Source organism: Engystomops pustulosus, chromosome 10 (assembly GCF_040894005.1).
Source record: "Engystomops pustulosus chromosome 10, aEngPut4.maternal, whole genome shotgun sequence".
Taxonomy (NCBI): Eukaryota; Metazoa; Chordata; class Amphibia; order Anura; family Leptodactylidae; genus Engystomops; species Engystomops pustulosus.
The window spans coordinates 78,242,886-78,266,807 of NC_092420.1; the positions used below are offsets into that span (position 1 = coordinate 78,242,886).

General features: G+C 43.8%; 1 protein-coding gene across 3 annotated transcripts in view; it reads left to right on the forward strand.

Annotated features, from left to right (window-relative positions):
- Positions 1-5,001: 5,001 nt before the first annotated feature.
- Positions 5,002-23,922, forward strand: part of ASTN1 (astrotactin 1) — a 352,438-nt gene continuing 333,517 nt past the window's right edge. The window contains exons 1-2 of one of the 3 annotated variants that reach the window (XM_072128436.1): positions 5,003-5,427; positions 5,855-6,161. In XM_072128436.1, coding sequence (XP_071984537.1) covers positions 5,888-6,161 — 274 coding nt within the window. In that variant the 5' untranslated portion in view covers positions 5,003-5,427; positions 5,855-5,887. Of the gene's footprint in view, positions 6,162-23,922 lie in introns of all 3 variants that reach the window. The other 2 variants (XM_072128438.1, XM_072128437.1) reach the window with 2 other exon arrangements.

Below are 23,922 nucleotides of genomic sequence, written 5' to 3' on the forward strand. Positions count from 1 at the left end.
CACAATCCCGGGGCAATTCAGGTACAATCGGCGCAAATCGGAAATATTCGGGTAACACGTCGGGAAAACGCGAATCGGGCCCTTAGTAAATGACCCCCATCATGTCCAAGATGTGCTCAATTGGATTCAGGTCCATGGGATGGGCAGGTCAGACCATAACTTCAATACCTTCATCAAGCAGAAACTGCTGACACACTACAGACACAATGGGGCACATTTACTTACCCAGTCCATTCGCGTTCCAGCGGCGGCTTCTTGGACGAGCATTCTGGTCTTCCGGCGATTCATGAAGATCCTGCGCCCGATGTCCACCAGGTGTCGCTGCTGCGCCGAGGTCCGCCGAGTTGCGTTGTAGTTCACTGATCTCTTCCTGGTGCATGTAAGTATGGCGCGTGCGACCAATTTTTTTTTAATGCAGGTTTTCGTTCGAGCACGCCCCCCGATTTCTGTCGCGTGCATGCCAGCACTGATGCGCCACAATCCAATCCCGTGCGCCAAAATCCCGGGGCAATTCAGGGAAAATCGGAGCAAATCAGAAATATTGGGTAACACGTCGGGAAAACGCAAATCGGCCCTTAGTAAATGACCCCCATTGTCCTGCATCAAAAGGAACCCATGGCCCACTTCACCTGCATATGGTCTCACAATGGTTGTGGGGATCTCAACCTGGTACCTAATGGCAGGCAGGGTTAGCCCACACATAGTATAATGTGAGCGCACATATAGTACAGTGCTAGCCCACACATAGTACAGTACTAGCCCACACATAGCACAGTGCTAGCCCACACATACTACAGTGCAAGCCCACACATAGTACAGTGCTAGCCCACACATAGTACAGTGCTAGCCCACACATAGTACAGTACTAGCCCACACATAGTACAGTGCTAGCCCACACATAGTACAGTACTAGCCCACACATAGCACAGTGCTAGCCCACACATACTACAGTGCAAGCCCACACATAGTACAGTGCTAGCCCACACATTGTACAGTGCTAGCCCACACATAGTACAGTGCTAGCCCACACATAGTACAGTACTAGCCCACACATAGCACAGTGCTAGCCCACACATACAACAGTGCAAGCCCACACATAGTACAGTGCTAGCCCACACATTGTACAGTGCTAGCCCACACATAGTACAATGCTAGCCTACATGTAGTACAGTGCTAGCCCACACATAGTACAGTGCTAGCCCACACATAGTACAATGCTAGCCCACACATAGTACAATGCTAGCCCACACATAGTACAGTGCTAGCCCACACATAGTACAATGCTAGCCAACACATACTACAGTGCAAGCCCACACATAGTACAGTGCTAGCCCACACATAGCACAATGCTAGCCCACACAAACTACAGTGCAAGCCCACACATAGTACAGTGCTAGCCAACACATAATACAGTGCAAGCCCACACATAGTACAGTGCTAGCCCACACATAGTACAATGCTAGCCTACACGTAGTACAGTGCTAGCCCATACATAGTACAGTGCTAGCCCACACATAGTACAATCCTAGCCCACACATAGTACAATGCTAGCCCACACTTAGTACAGTGCTAGCCCACACATAGTACAGTGCTAGCCCACACATAGTACAATGCTAGCCCACACATAGTACAGTGCTAGCCCATACATAGTACAGTACTAGCCCACACATAGTACAATCCTAGCCCACACATAGTACAGTGCTAGCTCACACATAGTACAATCCTAGCCCACACATATTACAGTGCTAGCCCACACATAGCACAGTGCTAGCCCACACATATTACAGTGCTGAGCCACAAATAGTGCAGTGCTAGCCCACACATAGTACAATGCTTGCCCACACATAGTACAGTGCTAGCTCACACATAGTACAATCCTAGCCCACACATATTACAGTGCTAGCCCACACATAGCACAGTGCTAGCCCACACATATTACAGTGCTGAGCCACAAATAGTACAGTGCTAGCCCACTCATAGTACAGTGCTAGCCCACACATAGTACAATGCTTGCCCACACATAGTACAGTGCTAGCCCAGAAGTGTCAATTTGTTTAGTGCAAATTGATGCCAGACCCAACCCTAGTGTACGTTGTGCTACTGTCGCAGACAACTCCCATAGCTTAAGACACTGGCATCAGATTTATCAAGGGCCAAAAGCCACAAAGCCACTTTAATGAATCTGACGACAACGGAGCTCCAGAGATATAGAACAAAGATCCCCGGATAATGATGAATTACCCCCAATGTATTCTAGCTGCAGCCTTCTTCTGTTCTGGTCCTACATTAAGTGTCTTAGTAGTCAGTACACACTTTATTCTCCCTTCAGTTCTCTCCGTCTTGACCTCACGGTATGCATAGTGTGACCTCTCTCTTATGTCCCCAGGAAGCAGTATGGCTGCTCACTGTACAGGACAATTTTTTCTGACCTCATCACCCTGCAGTTTCTAAAGTCTCGAGCAATAACCTTATCAGATCTTTAGTGTCCACTGGTCCCCTGGTGCGTAATATCAGGGGGCCAATGGCCACCCAGACCACCCACCAAATTTTATACTGAGAAGGACCTTCACTTATGGAATCCTCGTACATCTGTTACTGCTCTCCATACACATGTACACAAGAGCCTTTGAAGGACCTTTAACGTTCCTCAAAGGTCCTGAAATGCAGATTGAAAGCAGCAGAAGGGACACATCCCCCATTCCCTAAAAAGCTGATTCTAGTACCATTTGTAGAAAGTGATTCTGGACTTTTAGGGGCTATAATACTCATACAGCCCAGGGCCCACGGCAGCCTTAATCCACCCCTTTAGGGGGCAATTACTGCCCTGTGACAAACATGGCACAAGAAATCAATGTTGTCTAGATGCTGCAATATATATATATATATATATATATATATATATATATATATATATATATATATATATATACTTGGCTCAATGTCTCTACACTTATTTGACCCAAGTGCAGCATAAAATACATTAATATCAGACCCAAAACTAGATTCACACATGACGTCTTTCCCAAAGCAGCGACGCTAACACCGCTGATGTTACTACTACATCCCCTGGAGTATCTACTGGAAGGAAGATCTGCCCTGATTGTGCCCATTGGGAAAACTACAATCTTCAGGGAAACCATACAAAACTGTCTAAAAGAAAACATGTCTGCGTATCCTAGGGCAACCAATCACAGCTCACCTTACATTCTGCCTTCCTCTCTCACAAATTGAAAGCTGCGCTGTAATAGGTGGCTATAGACAACTACGATAGCTTTTCTGTATATTTTCCTGCACCAACTACTTATTACATTTCTGATCCATAAAACATCAACAGTCTCTTCTGGATCTGGATGTGATAGAAGAAGCTGCTCTCGGCCTTGCTTAATAGATAAACCGACTGAGCTTTTTTTTTTTTACAATCATACAGTCATGTTGTATTGTATTATGGGCTATGTATGTGGAATTATTTTATATAGCTTTATATTTATCATATATTGGAATGCTCCAGCTTGTATTATATCCACATCCATTTTCTTTTCACATTTGTATGCCATTCAATTTTTCTATGTTCGGGAAAAAAAAAAATGGATGGGTTTCTAATCTATTTTCTGCCTTGCCCATTTCATCGCCTAGCACCATCTGATAAAAATAGGACATAATATGGATGTTATCCTTGTACAGTCCTTTATTTTGGCAGATCCACTGGCTTCTATGGAGGTCTGTGCATGGGAGAAAAAAGTAGGGTATGCTGCAGTTTCTTCACGATCTGCACATCTGTGAAAAAGCGAGTATGTGAACAGACCCATAGAAATCAATAGGTCAGTATGCTATGTGGAAAAAACTAAACAGATAGCAGGGACAGCATTAGGGGGAGCAAACTGGGCATTTTCCTAGGACCCCCTGTCCTAAAGGGGCCCCCGCATGTGGACTGTTGTGGGCAGAGGATGCGTTGCTCTTTGAATACCCCTTGGTTGAAGAGGGATTCAAGCTATATATCAACTTCTTTATATTTCTGCATCTATAAATCTATTATCTAGAAATAAATCTATCATCTTCCATATTTATCTTCTATCATCCATCTCCCTACTATCTGTCTATCCCCTATATAATCCTCCTACAGCCCCATATTACAGATACTTACCTACTACTGGGTGTAACTACAAAGTGTTAGTATTGTGCAGGACTAAAGGGAACCTCTTACTGACTGTGACTGTCCATAAATTAGTTTTATTTTTATTACTTTTAGTTTTTCCCAGGGCCCCACTTTTTTTAAAACCGGGCCTTATGGATAGCATATTGAAGTTAAAAAATGCCTGTTTGAAGAAGCCCTTAAAGAAAGAAACCCCAATATTCACACGATATGCAATCTACATGGAATGTCAATTTCTGCTCCGATATTTTTATTTATTTTTTTGTTTTAAACTTGTGGATAAGATCTGTTAAAATCATATACTTTTCTGAGCTCCCTATTTTCTGCCCACAACCCTACATTTATAGAAAATCTGCAGATTATTCATACTACATGTGTATATATTATGATATTTACATTACATACATTGTTATATGTTATATTACGGTAAGTGAAATGTTTTTATAATGCCTCTCATTATATATATATATATATATATATATATATATTTGATTGTATATTTGAATATATTTCAATTTTATATTTAAGTTGATGCTTTAAGTAGGTGCTGGTCATCAACACAGGAAAGTTACTGTTATGCTTTGTGATTTTGTAAGTCGCTGCCCAGATCCGTAAGACTATAGCAACCAATGACAAGTTGTGTATTAGAATGACAGTGAACGTGAATATGATGGAAGTTGTCCAGGGAGAGGATGTTAAAGCTGAGTGCTATAATAACATTCACCTTTCCTAATAAAAGCAAGGCATTCGAGTGCACAATGTATTCCACCTTTAGCACTTGGAATTGAGCAGTCCCTGTAACAGGCAAGATTATGCTGCATGTAGTCAGTGGAAGCACGCTCCATCCATCCCTCCCTCTCCCATACATCCCCTCCTTCCACCTCTCTTCTATCTCATCCTTCTTTCATCTCCCTCCAATCCCCGCTGCCTACAGACAAAAGAAATCACAGCCGGGCTCAGGGTCTTCGTTGCACTGAGCATCTTCTTGTTGCTGTGCCCTGGGAAAAAAAAGGGCTTTCTTGCTTCACCCTTAGCCAGCGAGAGACGGGAAGCCAAGGAAGAAAGGCACAGGGAGGGAGGGGAAGAACAAGGGAGAGGAGGGAAGAAATAGAAAGGAAGACAGATGGGCAGAGGTGATAGGCAGATGTGGTGTAGTGTGTGTTACTGTGCATCTTGATGCTGTGCCTATAGGTGCAGCGAGGAGTTAAAGGAAGAGATTGTGGACATGCCCGGGTACTGAGGGAATCTCTGCAGTGAAGGGTTACACCAGCTGTCAGGTAGGAGGGATACGTGTGTCGGTGTGTTGTGCCTGCAGTGAAGGATTGTAGCCTTGTATTTTACGAGTGCTCTGTGGGAATATAGCGTATGCTCCGGGTACTTCCAGGGAACGATGAACAATCACAGGGGTTTACACTTGCTGACACAAAAGCAAATGCCAAGTAGGCTCATTGTACGTTGAGCATCATACAGATGATTGATGGTGGGAAGAGAATTGACTGCACATCTGCAAAGTAGTGAGGCACGCGTGTGTCCAGGGGCAGTTCGCGGCTCTCTCAACTCTCTTTTAACCCTTGCTCATCGTTGGTTGGCTCTACCATTGTGCTTGTATCCGTAGCTTAGCGGAAGGGAAGTGCATACTGTATATGAGGTCATTGATAGTTACCGTGGCTGTGTGAAGATACTGTAGATTCTCTCTGCCTGCAGCTAGGAGACATAGGAAGTGTTGGAAGACTAAAGATGGCTCCTGCCGGTGTTTTCTGGGTGCTTCTGGCCGGTTTCCTGTTCGTATCGAGAAGTGTCGGAGAGGAGGATTCATCCAGGGAGCTTGAGTGTAAAATGAAGAGCATCACCGTCTCAGCTCTCCCCTTCCTCCGAGAGAACGACCTCAGCATCATGCACAGCCCCTCTGCCTCTGAGCCCAAGCTTCTCTTCTCCGTCCGGAATGACTTCCCTGGGGAGATCGCAGTAGCTGACGATTTGGAGAACACAGAACTGCCTTACTTTGTGTTGGGTGAGTGCAACCTGCATCCTCGCACATGATACACTCACAAGTCACATGAACCTGTGTTGTCTATTGCAGAGGGTCATTCATCACAGATGTACACTGCAGGCTCTTGTGCTCCACAAGGGCCTGCAGGATGCAAATAAGAAATAGGCAGATTACATGGTAAAAGTCATCACTGTTTATTGCAATGCCTGTCTAGGTCAACTCTGCTGTGAGCCTGCCCCATTCCTCTACTATCATTTCACAGCTGCTAAAACAAATGATAGGTAGCATGGAAGTCTCTCTGTACTGTACATTGATGTCTTTGTACATGAGCAGTCTGACACTTCCGAGATGAAAGCCTCATCTCTCCCCAAGTCCTGAGCTCGATCAGATTTGGCCACAGGCATGCTTGTTAAATTGGGAATATTGATGTCAGAACTTGGTCCAGCGGTCAGAGGAAGAGAGAGCAAGAGAGAAAGAAAAATGTCCACTTAAGAGCCTCACACATTTTTACATCCCCAAATCTGTCCTCTGTGGGTGCAACCGATGACGGGATGGAGGTTATGTGGCAGATCTTCCCATCGATAAAGTGAACGCTGGCTGAATGATATGTGTCTTACATAGCGACTAATGCATTTCTTTTCATCTGTAAGGATCAATTAGTGACTTAGGTCGCTTTGAACATTGGCCAAATATCTCACTCACTCATGACGAGATGGCTCAGAAGTGCACTCGCTATTACTCAGAACGTAACTTTTTTGGACAGTGATGCAGTTGTAGGAGACACATTCTCCTTGCTCTCTAAGTGATTCAGGTAGGGGACTTCTAAAAGGGTCATAAAGCTATGAGATCATTACTCTAGAGAGAAAAGTATTCAGAACTTAATTGCTCAAACTTCTTATGTAGAACAAGTTCTCGTAAAATAATTTTCTAGCCTATTCACAAGTTGTGGTCATGTATGGAGTATCTTTAAAGTCTATTCATCTGTTTTTGGGTAACATGGTCTCGAGTAATGAGTGTCAATGAGTCAGTTTAGGCCTTAAGAAAATGTATGGGGCCCTACTATTTCTCTAAATATGGAAGTGTCTCTATCAGACATTAGATGAAGGCACCCTTGTACGGGAGAAGATGGTAGAACTCTGTTGGCCCAAGAACAGTTGTTTTACATTATTTTATGATATATATTGCTGACTTCAGGGTATGTCTATCGACTGCTTTAGTAGGCTGCATTAGCAATGATGCATTTGAAAAAGTATATTATAACCCATGTGGAAACAGAAACATCACTCATCAAAGATTTATAGGTGTCATGAGAAAAATTTGAGAATTAATAGGAACTTTGTGTCCATACTTTGGCCAAAACTTTTCTCAAGTTCAGCTTGGTTCTTCTTAAAAGATAACTCATCCATCAATATGTCTGTTCAAACGTTGTTCATCCTGAAGTTACTCATTGGCTTACCCCTTGAGTCCATCCTAAAATTTGCCGATGACCACTTGATGCCATCAGTAAAGGACAGACCAGTTGGGTAACCACAGTTACTAACTACTAGATAAACCAGTTGACAAGCCCTTTATATTGTCCGATTGGTCCAATTTTTTAATACCTGACATGGTGCTTAGGTGTTGAAAGTTGTATATAGCCCTCAGATCCTATGACTATGGCAAAGACAACAAATGGTAGTTTTTGTTTTTGGAAACAGCCATGATTGTGTCTGTAAAGAAACTGAGGCAGAAAGGTATGCTGGGACATTTCAGCTCTGAAGTCAGTAGTGTGAATTAAGTTTTTCGCTCTTCTATAACTTGTAATTTAGGATCCAGAAAAAAATAAACATTGAATGACACAGAAATTCACAACGTTTCTCAAAGTTCATCTGAAGTATCCATAGAAAGCAAGATTGGAATGGCAATCGCCATAACTGGTCCAATGTTCTTCATTATTTTGTAAACTTACATAAACAAGTTACTACATCACAGAGGGATGGGAGGACTCACAGGACATCACAAAATAGCAACGGCTGTTTTGCGTTCTTACGTTCTTCCGCTTCTTCAGGCTTGTGTGTGCATGAAGGTATACAAGACAGGTGTGTTACATTTATCCCCATCCCCTGGGCCCCGGCCACCAGCGTTTTGTGTTATTGGTTGTGGCGCATGTCTTTTAAACCTGCATTGTAGATCACACGATTGCATCATGGTCGTGGAGCATGTCTAACAAACCTACATCATAGGTCACATGATCACATGATGGTTGTGGAGCATGTCTATAAAACTTGCATCATAGGTCACATGATCAAAAAGCATGTGATAACACAAAAAGACAGGCAAATACAAGCCAAAACAAACAGGGATAATAGAAATGACCCCTTAGTGTATACAGGGGTGTGTTTTGAGAATGTATTAGACCAGAGATACAGGGTCTTTTATCATTTGCTTTTTGATCATGTGACCTTCGACGCAAGTTTGATAGACATGCTCCACAACCTTCATGTGATCATGTGATCTATGATGCAAGTTTGATAGACATGCTCCACAACCTTCATGTGATCATGTGATCTATGATGCAAGTTTGATAGACATGCTCCAAAACCTTCATGTGATCATGTGATCTATGATGCAAGTTTGATAGACATGTTCCACAACCAATAACGCACAATTCTGGTGGTACGGTGAAGGGGGATGGGGATAAATGTAACACACCTGGTTTGTATACATTCATGCACACACGGCTGTTACTGTTTTTGTGATGTCCTGTGATTCTCCCCTTCTTGACGTAAGAACATGGATTATGGTGGGTGCTGCTCCAATCTTTCTTTCTATGGATTTTATTGGCTTGAACTTGCAGTTGTTAAACCCTTCTGTTTCCTGTGCATATCATGGACATAACAAGACTATATGGATGTATAAATGCTGGCAGTGGTCACTCTGCTTTCTTACCATGTTTCTTCATCTGAAATATATCTGTAAAATGATTAAATGGAGTTGAATGCTGGGAAATATATTTTTACAAACTTTCAAGAAACTTTCTAGATCAGAGGTATCCCAGGCCCACCTGTCATGCAGTTACCCAGCATTCTCTGACTAGTGGCCTATCACATAACAAGTAGAGATCTTCATGACCTTCATGACCTTACTCGTCTAGAATATATTCCATGATGTGTAAGATTCAAATAAAGTTGTCAAGGTGGAGCCTTATTTAGACTTGGTCATGGACATGTTCTTGGACATGTTGGAATCCAGAAGGATACATAAAAAAAAGGTTGTTTCCCATAGAAATGTCAAGAGTTGAAGAATTGGATATACTTTGATGATGAAGTTTTTGCTATATTTTCTACAAAAAAAGCGTCAAATATTGGAAGCATCAGGAATCTAGAATGGCCCCACATCTAGGTCAACTTTCTGTATAAATGTATTCTGGTGCAACAGTGATATAACCTTGTACATATAAAGATATCGTCGTCTGTATATTGGATAAGTCTGACATATTTGAGGTGATCATATGTATATTGGTTAAGACATGATTCAGTCAGTAACATGATGCTCTGAAGTATAGTACAAAATCTGACCTCCTCCCAACTCTTGGCATTTACTGGCCTTTGCTTAGTTGAAAGAGGAGTTTTTGGGCCTTTCTCGTTCTCTGCCCCAATACCTCTGATCTAGCTTGCAACTGTATCATGTACATGGTGTATGGAAATCTCCTCTAGGACACTGTTTTTGAAGATCCGAGAGGATCAGAGAAGTTATGAAGGGTCTTCCTAATGGTCTTGATCTTGGTCCTCTTCTGTACATTTCGTGTAGGAGTGGCACTAGTTGATCATATCTCCATGGTTGATGGTGGTACCTAAAGACCACTTTGACTAAGTTTAAGGGGTTTAAGATGGAAGGTTATTTAACTAAAGGAATCCTTGCCACAATTTTTCGCTCTTGGAGAGATCGGTCATCATCAGAGGTCATGTAAGGGTGCGTCTATTAACTCAATATAATTTAGTAGAGTAGAAATTCCATTGATTGTTATACAGTTTATGGAAATCACTCAGTTTCATTAAGGAACAGTCAGACTGAAATGTCTATTAGAAGTGTTCTGAGCATTTGAACAGTTTATTTATGAAATTGTTTCACTCATTTTTAATTTATAATTGAGTTATTTCCACCCAAGAGAGCATGCGTCATTTCAACTATCTTCATGTTTTTGTTCTCCGCCACAAAATATCCAATTACTGAATATCCGTATGATTCCCATTAATTACAGCAACACTGTGAATAAAAATAGACAAAACCAAAGCAAATTACCCATTTGAGTCTTAAATTACCAGAATGCTTTGGTAGGTACAGAAGACTCTTTGAGGTGACAAGTTTATTGACACAAAAACACCACGATCCAGCTATTTGAGGAGCAGGAAAATACATTGTTCGTTACCAACGCGTTTCAGACGCGGCAGCGTCCTTAGTCATGGATAATCTCTGATCCAACATAGCACAGTTTTAAAGGTGATAGCACACATCACATGATAATGCCATCACAAGTGGGAGGCGTGCCCCGCAGTACGCCAGGTATTGAGTGGAAGCTTGGATTCATAGGTGAGTGTTAACTATTCTTTGGTGAGTAACCGCATGTAAATCGCATAGGGGAAAAAAAACATTTATTATGGAAAAACTCACCACTCAAAACACAATTCTAGCGATATTGTATACAAAAAGTTTTCTTTTATAAATTAAGTTATACGTCGATACAAATACATTTAAACAGAACCGCTTATTTGCTATCGTCAAAACTCAGCGCATGTTTAGGTCGAAAATTCCATTTTATGTATTAAAAAGCGAGTAGTAATAATAAAATAAAACCAATCTGGCCAACAGGACTTCGCAGAAATGAGTGTATTTATCAATTTTTGTTGAAATCACTACTTTTACTTGTAATACAAAAGCATCTTATTTCTGATATTCATACCCAATGGGAATTTAGTGTTTCATTGTATAATCCAAAACGCTTCTCTAAAAGTAAGCTTCTTATATCCCCACCTCTTTTAGGTTTGGTAAGCCTTTCAATGACATACGCTGTTAAAGAAGTAAGTTTATTGAGCATGGAATCTTTTAAAGTTTGGGCAAAAAGTGACAAAATACCTAACATTTATAATGGCTGAAGCCACTGACTTAAAGGAAAACTGCCATCAAAATCCATCATGATAAGTCAGAGACACTTACTCATAGATCCAGGTACAGTGACTGTGGTAATCTTCTTATATTTGTTATCCACGACTTCCTTCCTTCTAAAATCAACTTTGAAAATTATACTAATGAAGTCGAGGGGCTACTCTAGCCCTTCTCTGATCTGGTTGTACAGAAGGTCTAACTCTCCATCCTGTTCTCTCAGAACTTGGCAGTGAAAAGGAAGGGTTCATGGATAACAAATATAAGATTACCAGAGTCATGCGGCCTGGATCTATGAGTAAGTGTCCCAGGTTTATCATGATAGATTTTGGATTACATTGGACAAGCTAAACTTCCAATATGGAGTTTTCCAAACTTTTTACATGACTTATTCTGTGTGTTAAAGGGAGATAAGTTATTGCCAATGGTATCTGTCCGCATCTTATTCCCCACTTCTTATTAAAAACACAAAAGTTTGGACTTTTTTTTAAAGGTTCTATATTTGTCATTAAATGTTATGTTTATTGTGAAGAGCAGGTCCGTGCCAAACACTTCAGCAGCCTATCAACCGGGTTTTTACACCCACAGCTAACACCTGCGATTGTTTCAGCGGTGGGTGTGAACCCTTTAAATGCTGCCAGTGGTGGTTTAGCTGGTGGCATTTGTGTTAGGACTGTGTTTGGACCCACAGAACCGGAAGAACCAGCAGAGCCCAAAGCCCCCTGGGTCCACTCATCCCTACATGTTTTCAAGCAAACATAAATAACATGCATGCTCAGGCCAAGACTTTGACCATCAGTTATGTATCTGATTAGTTTGGTCAGCTTGGGAGTTAGTTGATTTTGGGTGAATACTTTTCTGCATTTTTTGATGGACCAATCATGGCATGTACCAATTGGCAAGTTGCTCCACATGATAGGGGTAAGTGTTGCCTGAGTGTGATTATCAAGGAACTTTAGTTTGCCAGCAGAGTGAATCCTAATCGATGCTTCGCAGGAGGTAAATCAGAAGGCACCCTTAATCTAGACTCTATGATGTCTTGGGTGGTGGAACACGTTGAGGGCAAGATGTCTCGGTAATGTGCTATGGATTGAACGCTCAGTAATGTGGATTCGGAAATGGCTAGTAAGAAAATGTTAAGGGTGAAGCAACTTTTCACATTTCAGAATTGATCTTTGTAGTCTCAGAATTGCTTCTGGAAAAAGTAGATTAAATTTTGTCGAAATACTGTAGCATTGATTAAACCTACAGTAGATTCTTACAGGTCAGTTGGCGATTATGTATCACGTCGCGTCTGATGATTTGCTCTTCATTTAGCAGACATTTATGAAACAGACGCTCTGCGTTCATACGTGTAAGCAGCCTACAGGTATGCTTGGCCTACAGTTTTAACCATGGTAAATCACTGAATGTCTATGCAGATTAGCTTTTTCTACTCACAGAAGATAAAAGCGGTAGTTGAAAGGACCATGGAATAGCATGGTAAGACAACTTCCATGAGACAGTCTTTGAGGGCAGAAATAGCTACTGCTCGGAATATTAAGCTATGAAATGACATTATAATTCACTTCCTTCATAAATTATTCAAAATAACGTGTCTACTTCTATATATAGCTGCTTAATTTTTTCCTAGATTTTTTTTTTAGCATGACATTTACTTAGCATTATGTAATTAAAAATAAACACAGTAGAGCCTCATCAAGGAAAAAATTACCGGAATAATTAGAATTATCAATTTCTCGTAAATAAATTATGAGAATAAAGTAAGTTTCACACTTATAGTGGATAAAGACCGAAGGTCAGGAGGATCCATCGCTGCTACACCCTCCTGCCAGAGAGGAGAGCCTCAGCACTGCTCTCCTGTGTGTCCTACAGGACCTGCAGTGATATCAGAATCATGTGAATGATCACATGCTTCTTACATCAACACATACTGCTGAGAATGGGAATGGGGACATGCTGCGCTGGGACAGGGTAATAAGAACGTAGAAGAGGGGAATAAGGGAAGGGGGGAACTGTAACTGTATGGATGATGCAGAGGTGTGTGTGTGTTACTGTATGGATGATGCAGAGCTGTGTGTACTGTGCTTTAGTGCGACCAACAGGGATATTTTAATTGGAGTAAAATATATTTTTCCTTGTTTGGAAGTCTAAATCTGGGGTGCGCTCTATAGTAATAAGCACCTTATAGTCCAAAAAATAAGATATATATATATATATATATATATATATATATATATATATATATATATATATATAAAATTCAAAAATGGTGGCACACAAAAATTAGTGAAAGAAACTGAATTACTTTATCCAAGAGGACACTCTTGGAATAAAGTAATTCTGTTTTTTTCCACTAATTTTGGTGTGCCACCGGTTTTGAATTATATTACTGAGGGACTTACAAACCTGAAGGTAGAGCACCCATTGTTTTCAGGCTGGTGCAGCTGAATTTTTCTATTTTTTGTTATCTATAAATATATATTAATATGTGAGTGTAGGACGTAGTGTATTTGGGATACAATGTATAAAAGAGTGTAGGTTCAGAATGTCAAACGGTAGATTTCCATTTCCTTATTATACTGTAGCCTTCAACGCATTATCTCTGGAGATGAGCCTTGGCAAATATGCTGTGTCTGCATTGTATTCACTGGTGAATTCTGGAATACAAAGCCGTATTTGCTGCCTATGAGTCAATAGAGGCTGAAATGATGGAATATGGATTAACTTTTTTTTCCGCCTACTTTGTTTTGTCAAAAATGGCTTCTTTTTTTGTTGGGTCTACAGGATCACATATGTTGAGTAAGACTATTAGCAGCAATGGTTTCAGTGAAAATTTTAGGTACCCATAAAGTGTTCAGATTAGTCAGATATATTCCACAGTTAAGTCTGAATTTTTAATAGAGTGAATGTACATTTTATATGTTACTGGGTAGATGTGGGCTAAGTGAAGTCCTTATAGACCATCTCATGTCCAAAAGTAAGGGGAGATAAGGGGAGCATTTCTTGTATATTTTGTAAAAAGGCATTGAAAAAATACAGCAATTACTGACCTCCTAAAGGGGGTGAGGGGTGGGCTGTGACGTAGATGCCCTGGCCCACCGTACTTACTACAATCTATAAACTGGCAGAGCCAACATCTGAAATCTCCACCAGGTCTAGCATGGCAGAGATTTCATTCTGGCGGTGCAGCGCACATCCAAATTTACTAAGAGGCTCTAAGGGAATATAATAGGCCAGTCTAATTAAATCCCCCAAATGGTTTTTATTTTATTAAGGCCTCAAATGGGTGGTTTTACATGATAAAAAAAAAAAAAATCATTGAGGGTCCACTTTAGGCACCAATTGCAATCAACAGAAGTGCAACAAAAAAGTTCTTCTAAGAATGACGTGCCGATGTGCTTAGATTATTGATTATTGTTTGTCCATTTATTCCTATGTGTTCTTGGGTAGAACCATAGAAGTGAATGGATTGCAGAAAAATTAGTCCTCCATTCATAAGGTCCTGTTTGTTTGGGAGTATGTTTCTTTCAAAGACCTACCCCTTTTTAGTCTGTCCACACACTCAAGATCGCTGTCAATGCCCACCTATTCTTTTCGAAGATTCCTATATACACACACCTGGTTGACTTCCCGAGTAAGCCATTGTTCTGGCAGCCGATTATTTCCATTACAACAGCAGGACTCTGGCTCTATGAACATCCAACCAGTGGCTTTGAGAAAAATGTCTAATACAACCTTTGCCATGCTCACATACAATTTTATCTTGAAATGCTAATGATCTAAAAAATTGTGCAGGATAGCAACGTATGTTTTTTTTTCACAACAAAAGTTGATGCCTGACATACACAGACGTATATATCGTGTATTTTATGTTATTATGGTGCTTTGACGAAATACTTATGCCACTAAGGGGCATAACTACAGTGGTAGAAATCAAAATAGCTGCTATGGGGCCCACAGTGTCAGGGGGCCCGAGCATCTGGGGTAATTAATGTGAATATGTGATGTATATATGCTCTAAATGTATAAATATATGTGATGTATATATGCTGTATGTCTGTGTATATGGTGTGTATACACTGTATGTACACTACGGGACCCTGCCTCTCCTATTTACGCCACTGTGCCTCTAAATACATAGTCCATTAGAGGTTTACATGAGCCAAAACTCCTCATACGCTCACTTCCATGTAAAGATTGACTACAGTTTTACTATTATTTGACTTGTAGTAATTTGCAGAGCTGACACATCATTATGTATATTAGATGCATGAGTGGTCGTACGGCACTTCTACAAAAATAGACCCAACAAAACCAATAGAAATTGCACTTAAGTAAGAGTGTGGCAGACTCTCCTGGCAGCACAATTATTTCCACAGGGCTTCAGCTAAACAGCCGGAGTGGAAGTCTTAGCCTTTATCTGTATCCGTCTTCCTCCTAATGAAGAGCACGGCTTGTAGACAGTGACACTTCAGGCTCTGTCATGGCTTATATACATCACTAACAGGCACATCATACTCTTCCTTGATGTGTAACAATTCTATCTTTCTATCACTCAATCCAGGACTTTCCGTGCCCTTTCTATTTCCACCTTAAACCTGGATGCAAATAAATTCCGATAAATAAACAACATTATTAAACTATATTTTTATCCGGCGTATTCCACCTATTCGAGGCCTACGGCACATTCCAGAAATTGGAATCTCTCAGCAGTTTTGTTTATCTCATCAAAATTGTTGGAGGCGCTTTACCACTAGGAACTTTTTTACCCACATAATCACCAATTATCACAAATAATCTGATTTACAGACGATCACGAGACAAGAACACCTGACTTACAGACGATCCCTAATTACCGACGGACCTCTCTGCCCACTGTGACCTATGGTGAAGCTCTCTGGAATGCGTTACTTTAGTCCCAGGCTGCAATGATCAGCTGTAAGGTGTCTGTAATGAAGTTTTATTTGTTTTTTTTTTACAGTGTGTGGGCGGAGACTCTCTAAGCAGACACATTATAATTAGAGATGAGCGAACATGCTCGTCCGAGCTTGATGCTCGGTCGAGCATTAGGGTACTCGAAACTGCTCGTTGCTCGGACGAATACTTTGCCCGCTCGAGAAAATGGCAGCTCCCGCCGTTTTGCTTTTTGGCGGCCAGAAACAGAGCCAATCACAAGCCAGGAGACTCTGCACTCCACCCAGCATGACGTGGTACCCTTACACGTCGATAGCAGTGGTTGGCTGGCCAGATCAGGTGACCCTGGGATAGACTAGCCGCTGGCCGCGCTGCTCGGATCATTCTGTCTCTGGATGCCGCTAGGGAGAGAGCTGCTGCTGGTCAGGGAAAGCGTTAGGGTGTTCTATTAGCTTACTGTTAGGCAGGAGTGATTCTCAAAGAACCCAACAGCCGTTCTTAGGGCTACAATAACGTTCTACTTTTTTTATTTTAATTTGCATCTTTTACCATTTTGTGAGGAATTAGCAGGGGGACTTGCTACCGTTGTGTTTAGCTCTTAGTGGCACACATATCCATAGCAAAGGCTGAAGTGGCAAAATTCAGTAGGGGTTGGATTTCTATTAGGCAATAACTCAGTGTCATCTCATCTGGCATAGTAGTGTGCTTCCTTTGATACTTGGCTAGAAAATAGCCATAGGAGAATACAAATAGCTTCTTGAAGCCTACAGTAGCGTTCTATATATTTGATTTCTGGTTGATCTGCTGGTGGCTGTAGTTTCTGCAGTGCATGTACTTGCCAATTCTGAGCAATTTGTAGTGAGACTTGCGACCGCTGTGTTCTGCGCTTAGTGGCGCACATATCCATAGCAAAGGCTGAAGTGGGAAAATTCAGTAGGGGTTGGATTTCTATTAGGCAATAACTCAGTGTCATCTCATCTGGCATAGTAGTGTGCTTCCTTTGATACTTGGCTAGAAAATAGCCATAGGAGAATACAAATAGCTTCTTGAAGCCTACAGTAGCGTTCTATATATTTGATTTCTGGTTGATCTGCTGGTGGCTGTAGTTTCTGCAGTGCATGTACTTGCCAATTCTGAGCAATTTGTAGTGAGACTTGCGACCGCTGTGTTCTGCGCTTAGTGGCGCACATATCCATAGCAAAGGCTGAAGTGGCAAAATTCAGTAGGGGTTGGATTTCTATTAGGCAATAACTCAGTGTCATCTCATCTGGCATAGTAGTGTGCTTCCTTTGATACTTGGCTAGAAAATAGCCATAGGAGAATACAAATAGCTTCTTGAAGCCTACAGTAGCGTTCTATATATTTGATTTCTGGTTGATCTGCTGGTGGCTGTAGTTTCTGCAGTGCATGTACTTGCCAATTCTGAGCAATTTGTAGTGAGACTTGCGACCGCTGTGTTCTGCGCTTAGTGGCGCACATATCCATAGCAAAGGCTGAAGTGGCAAAATTCAGTAGGGGTTGGATTTCTATTAGGCAATAACTCAGTGTCATCTCATCTGGCATAGTAGTGTGCTTCCTTTGATACTTGGCTAGAAAATAGCCATAGGAGAATACAAATAGCTTCTTGAAGCCTACAGTAGCGTTCTATATATTTGATTTCTGGTTGATCTGCTGGTGGCTGTAGTTTCTGCAGTGCATGTACTTGCCAATTCTGAGCAATTTGTAGTGAGACTTGCGACCGCTGTGTTCTGCGCTTAGTGGCGCACATATCCATAGCAAAGGCTGAAGTGGGAAAATTCAGTAGGGGTTGGATTTCTATTAGGCAATAACTCAGTGTCATCTCATCTGGCATAGTAGTGTGCTTCCTTTGATACTTGGCTAGAAAATAGCCATAGGAGAATACAAATAGCTTCTTGAAGCCTACAGTAGCGTTCTATATATTTGATTTCTGGTTGATCTGCTGGTGGCTGTAGTTTCTGCAGTGCATGTACTTGCCAATTCTGAGCAATTTGTAGTGAGACTTGCGACCGCTGTGTTCTGCGCTTAGTGGCGCACATATCCATAGCAAAGGCTGAAGTGGCAAAATTCAGTAGGGGTTGGATTTCTATTAGGCAATAACTCAGTGTCATCTCATCTGGCATAGTAGTGTGCTTCCTTTGATACTTGGCTAGAAAATAGCCATAGCAATAGGATAGGATTGTTTGGTTCTAAAAACTCAAAAAAAAACAAAAAACACAAAAAAAAAACAAAAAACACAAAAAAACACACAAAAAAAAAAAAAAAAGTAAAAAAAAAAAAAAAGTTATAACTCTCATTTTAAAAATGTTTAACCCCAGGGCTAGGGGTAGAGGACGAGGGCGGGGACGTGGGCGTCCAACTACTGCAGGGGTCAGAGGCCGTGGTCCTGGGCGGGGTGAGACACCACCTGCTGATGAGGGAGCAGGGGAACGCCGCAGAGCTACACTCCCTAGGTTCATGTCTGAAGTTACTGGGACTCGTGGTAGAGCACTGTTGAGGCCAGAACAGTGCGAACAGGTGATGTCGTGGATTGCTGACAATGCTTCGAGCAATTTGTCCACCACCAGTCAGTCTTCCACGCAGTCCACCCATGTCACCGAAATCCCCACTCCTCCAGCTGCTGCACCTCAGCCTCCTCCCCCCCAGTCTGCCCCCTCCCAGGAAAATTTGCCATTTGAACCGGCATACTCTGAGGAACTGTTTTCTGGACCCTTCCCACAGTCACAAACCACTTGTCCGGTTGCTGCTGAGCAATTTTCCGATGCCCAGGTTTTCCACCAGTCACAGTCTGTGGGTGATGATGACCTTCTTGACGTAGTGGAAGTGTGTAAAGAGGTGTCCGACGATGAGGAGACACGGTTGTCAGACAGTGGGGAAGTTGTTGTCAGGGCAGGAAGTCCGAGGGGGGAGCAGACTGAGGGATCGGAGGATGATGAGGTGACAGACCCAAGCTGGGTTGAGAGGCCGGGTGAACACAGTGCTTCTGAGACGGAGGAGAGTCCTCGACCTGAACAGGTTGGAAGAGGCAGTGGTGGGGCCAGACGGAGAGGCAGGGCCAGAGCTGGTGCATCAGCGCCACTGTCAACTAGTGAAGCTCCCGTGGTGAGGGCTCTTGCGGCGAGGGCTAGATCTTCAGAAGTGTGGAGGTTCTTTAAGGAAACACCGGATGACCGACGGACTGTGGTGTGCAACATTTGCCAAACCAGGCTCAGCAGGGGTTCCACCACTACTAGCTTAACTACCACCAGTATGCGCAGGCATATGAATGCTAAGCACCCCACTCAGTGGCAACAAGCCCGTTCACCTCCGGCCGTGCACACCACTGCTCCTTCCCCTGTGTCAGCTGCTAGTCAGCCCCCTGCCCAGGACCCTGGCCCAAAAACCCCATCGTCGCCTCCACGATCCTCCACAGCATCCACCAGCGTTCAGCTCTCCATACCCCAGACGCTGGAGCGGAAACGCAAATATAGTGCAACCCACCCGCACGCCCAAGCCCTTAATGTGCACATCTCCAGATTGCTTAGCCTGGAGATGCTGCCCTATAGGCTAGTAGAGACCGAGGCCTTTCGCAACCTCATGGCGGCGGCCGCCCCTCGGTATTCGGTCCCCAGCCGCCACTACTTTTCCCGATGTGCCGTCCCAGCCCTGCACCAGCACGTGTCAGACAACATCATCCGTGCCCTGACCAACGCCGTTTCTGACAAGGTCCACCTGACCACGGACACGTGGACGAGTGCTGCCGGGCAGGGCCACTATATATCGCTGACGGCACATTGGGTTAACTTGGTGGAGGCTGGGACCGAGACTGACCCTGGGGCTGCTCATATACTGCCGACGCCGAGGATTGCGGGGCCTACCTCGGTCCAGGTGTTTCAGGCCTACTATGCCTCCTCCTCCTCCCACCCCTCCTCCACCTCCTCCTCCGAACTACCATCCGTGGGCACGGCGCCATCAGTCGGTAGCTCTAGGCACAGCAGCAGTGCCGTCGCTAAGCGACAGCAGGCGGTGCTCAAACTGCTGAGCCTAGGCGACAAAAGGCACACCGCCCAAGAGCTATTACAGGGCATCACGGCGCAGACTGATCTGTGGCTGGCACCGCTGAACCTCAAGCCGGGAATGGTTGTGTGTGACAACGGCCGTAACCTGGTGGCGGCTCTGCAACTCGGCAGACTGACACATGTGCCATGCCTGGCCCATGTGTTAAATCTGATAGTGCAGCGTTTCCTCAAGACATACCCCAATCTGTCTGATTTGCTCACGAAGGTGCGCCGCATCTGTGCGCATTTCAGGAAGTCCAGCCCAGATGCTGCCACTCTCAGGGCAGCGCAGCGCCGCCTCCAACTGCCCGCTCACCGACTGTTGTGCGACGTGCCCACGAGGTGGAATTCAACACTGACCATGTTATCCAGAGTTTACCAGCAGCGCAGAGCGATTGTAGACTGCCAGATGTCAACTTCCACCAGAACTGGTAGTCAGGTCAGTCAGCTTCCTCAAGTCTACAATGAGGAGTGGACGTGGATGTCTGATATCTGTCAGGTGCTGAGTAACTTTGAGGAGTCAACACAGATGGTCAGTGGCGATGCCGCCATCATCAGCCTCACCATCCCGCTGCTTGGCCTGTTGAAAAACTCTCTGGTCAGCATGAAGTCGGAAGCTTTGCGCTCGTCACAAGAGACGGGGGAAGAATATTCCCTTGTTGATAGCCAAAGCACCCTGAGGTCTGTTTCTCAGCGCATATCGGAGGAGGTGGAGGTGGAGGAGGATGAGGAGGAAGAGGAGGAGAATGTTGGCGAGACACAAGAGGGGACCATTGTTGAGTCCTTCACTGTTCAGCGTGTATGGGCAGAAGAAGAGGAGTTGGAGGAGTTGGAGGAGGAGGAAATGGACAGTCAGGCCAGTGAGGGGAGTGAATTCTTACGCGTTGGTACTCTGGCGCATATGGCAGATTTCATGCTAGGCTGCCTATCCCGTGACCCTCGCGTTCAAAGAATTTATTCCAGCACCGATTACTGGGTGTTCACTCTCCTGGACCCACGGTACAAGCAAAATCTTGCCACTCTCATCCCTGCAGAGGAAAGGAGTGTGAGAATGCATGAATACCAGCAGGCCCTGGTGCACAAGCTGAAACAGTATTTCCCTTCTGACAGCGCTAGCGGCAGAGTGCGTAGTTCTGCGGGACAAGTAGCGAGGGAGAGTAGGCGAGCAGGCAGCTTGTCCAGCACTGGCAAGGGTACGCTTTACAAGGCTTTTGCCAGCTTTATGTCACCCCAGCAAGACACTGTCACCTGTCCCCAGTCTCGGCAGAGTAGGGCTGATCTTTACAGAAAGATGGTGAGGGAGTACGTAGCTGACCATACCATCGTCCTAAATGATCACACAGCTCCCTACAACTACTGGGTTTCAAAGCTGGACATGTGGCACGAACTGGCGCTGTACGCCTTGGAGGTTCTTGCCTGCCCTGCCGCTAGCGTCTTGTCCGAGCGGGTTTTCAGTGCAGCTGGTGGCATCATCACCGATAAGCGTACACGCCTGTCGACTGACAGCGCTGACAGGCTGACGCTTATTAAAATGAATAAAGGCTGGATTTCTCAGAATTTCCAATCTCCACCAGGTGAAGGAAGCTCAACCTGAATAATTGATCCACTCCTCCTCCTCCTCCTCATTTTCCTCCTTCTCCTCCTCTTTGTACAGTAAAGCAGAGGAAAATGGCTATTTTTTGACAGGGCCCACTGGCTCTTGCTATACTTCATGCATTTAATTTTTCTGGAGGGCCACCTACCCGGTCCTCTGTTTGAAACAATTTTTGTGAGTGCCACATACAGGCACTCAATCTATTCCATTTTTCTGGAGGGCCACCTACCCGGTCCTCTGGTTTGAACAATTTTTGGGACTGCCACATACAGGCACTCAATCTATTCCATTTTACTGGAGGGCCACCTACCTGCTCCTCTGGTTTGAAGAATTTTTGGGACTGCCACATACAGGCACTCAATCTATTCCATTTTACTGGAGGGCCACCTACCTGCTCCTCTGGTTTGAAACATTTTTGGGACTGCCACATACAGGCACTCAATCTATTCCATTTTACTGCAGGGCCACCTACCTGCTCCTCTGGTTTGAAGAATTTTTGGGACTGCCACATACAGGCACTCAATCTATTCCATTTTACTGGAGGGCCACCTACCTGCTCCTCTGGTTTGAAGAATTTTTGGGACTGCCACATACAGGCACTCAATCTATTCCATTTTACTGCAGGGCCACCTACCTGCTCCTCTGGTTTGAAGAATTTTTGGGACTGCCACATACAGGCACTCAATCTATTCCATTTTACTGGAGGGCCACCTACCTGCTCCTCTGGTTTGAAGAATTTTTGGGACTGCCACATACAGGCACTCAATCTATTCCATTTTACTGCAGGGCCACCTACCTGCTCCTCTGGTTTGAACAATTTTTGGGACTGCCACATACAGGCACTCAATCTATTCCATTTTACTGGAGGGCCACCTACCTGCTCCTCTGGTTTGAAACATTTTTGGGACTGCCACATACAGGCACTCAATCTATCCCATTTTACTGGAGGGCCACCTACCTGCTCCTCTGGTTTGAAACATTTTTGGGACTGCCACATACAGGCACTCAATCTATTCCATTTTACTGCAGGGCCACCTACCTGCTCCTCTGGTTTGAACAATTTTTGGGACTGCCACATACAGGCACTCAATCTATTCCATTTTACTGGAGGGCCACCTACCTGCTCCTCTGGTTTGAACAATTTTTGGGACTGCCACATACAGGCACTCAATCTATCCCATTTTACTGGAGGGCCACCTACCTGCTCCTCTGGTTTGAAAAATGTTTGGGACTGCCACATACAGGCACTATCCAAATTAAATTGTCTCCATAGCAGCCTCCACACGTTGTCTCCATTGCTACCTCCAAAAGTCGTCCATATAGCTGCCTCCATACATCGTCCCTTTATCAAACGAGGTGTGTCAGGCAGAAATTTGGGTTGTTTTCATGGATTCCACATCAAAGTTGTTAACTTTGTCGCCACCCTGCTGTGTAATCCACAAAATATACTTGCAAACTTTTACCATTTAGGGATATTATTTCAGCGCTTCTTGCGCATCTGTTTACATTCCCCTCACCCGCCATATCCTAAACTTATAAGAACGCTACTACACTTGATCTTATACAAAAGTGCTGTTTGGGGAGTAGCCTAGAGACAGGGGCTTGGATTTGCGAAAGCTCGCCTGGCAGCGGAGCGCCAGCTCCATGCGCATCATGCGCTTCTTGCGCATCTGTTTACATTCCCCTCACCCGGCATATCCTAAACTTATAAGAACGCTACTACACTTGATCTTATACAAAAGTGCTGTTTGGGGAGTAGCCTAGAGACAGGGGCTTGGATTTGCGAAAGCTCGCCTGGCAGCGGAGCGCCAGCTCCATGCGCATCATGCGCTTCTTGCGCATCTGTTTACATTCCCCTCACCCGGCATATCCTAAACTTATAAGAACGCTACTACACTTGATCTTATACAAAAGTGCTGTTTGGGGAGTAGCCTAGAGACAGGGGCTTGGATTGGCGAAAGCTCGCCTGGCAGCGGAGCGCCAGCTCCATGCGCATCATGCGCTTCTTGCGTATCTGTTTACATTCCCCTCACCCGGCATATCCTAAACTTATAAGAACGCTACTACACTTGATCTT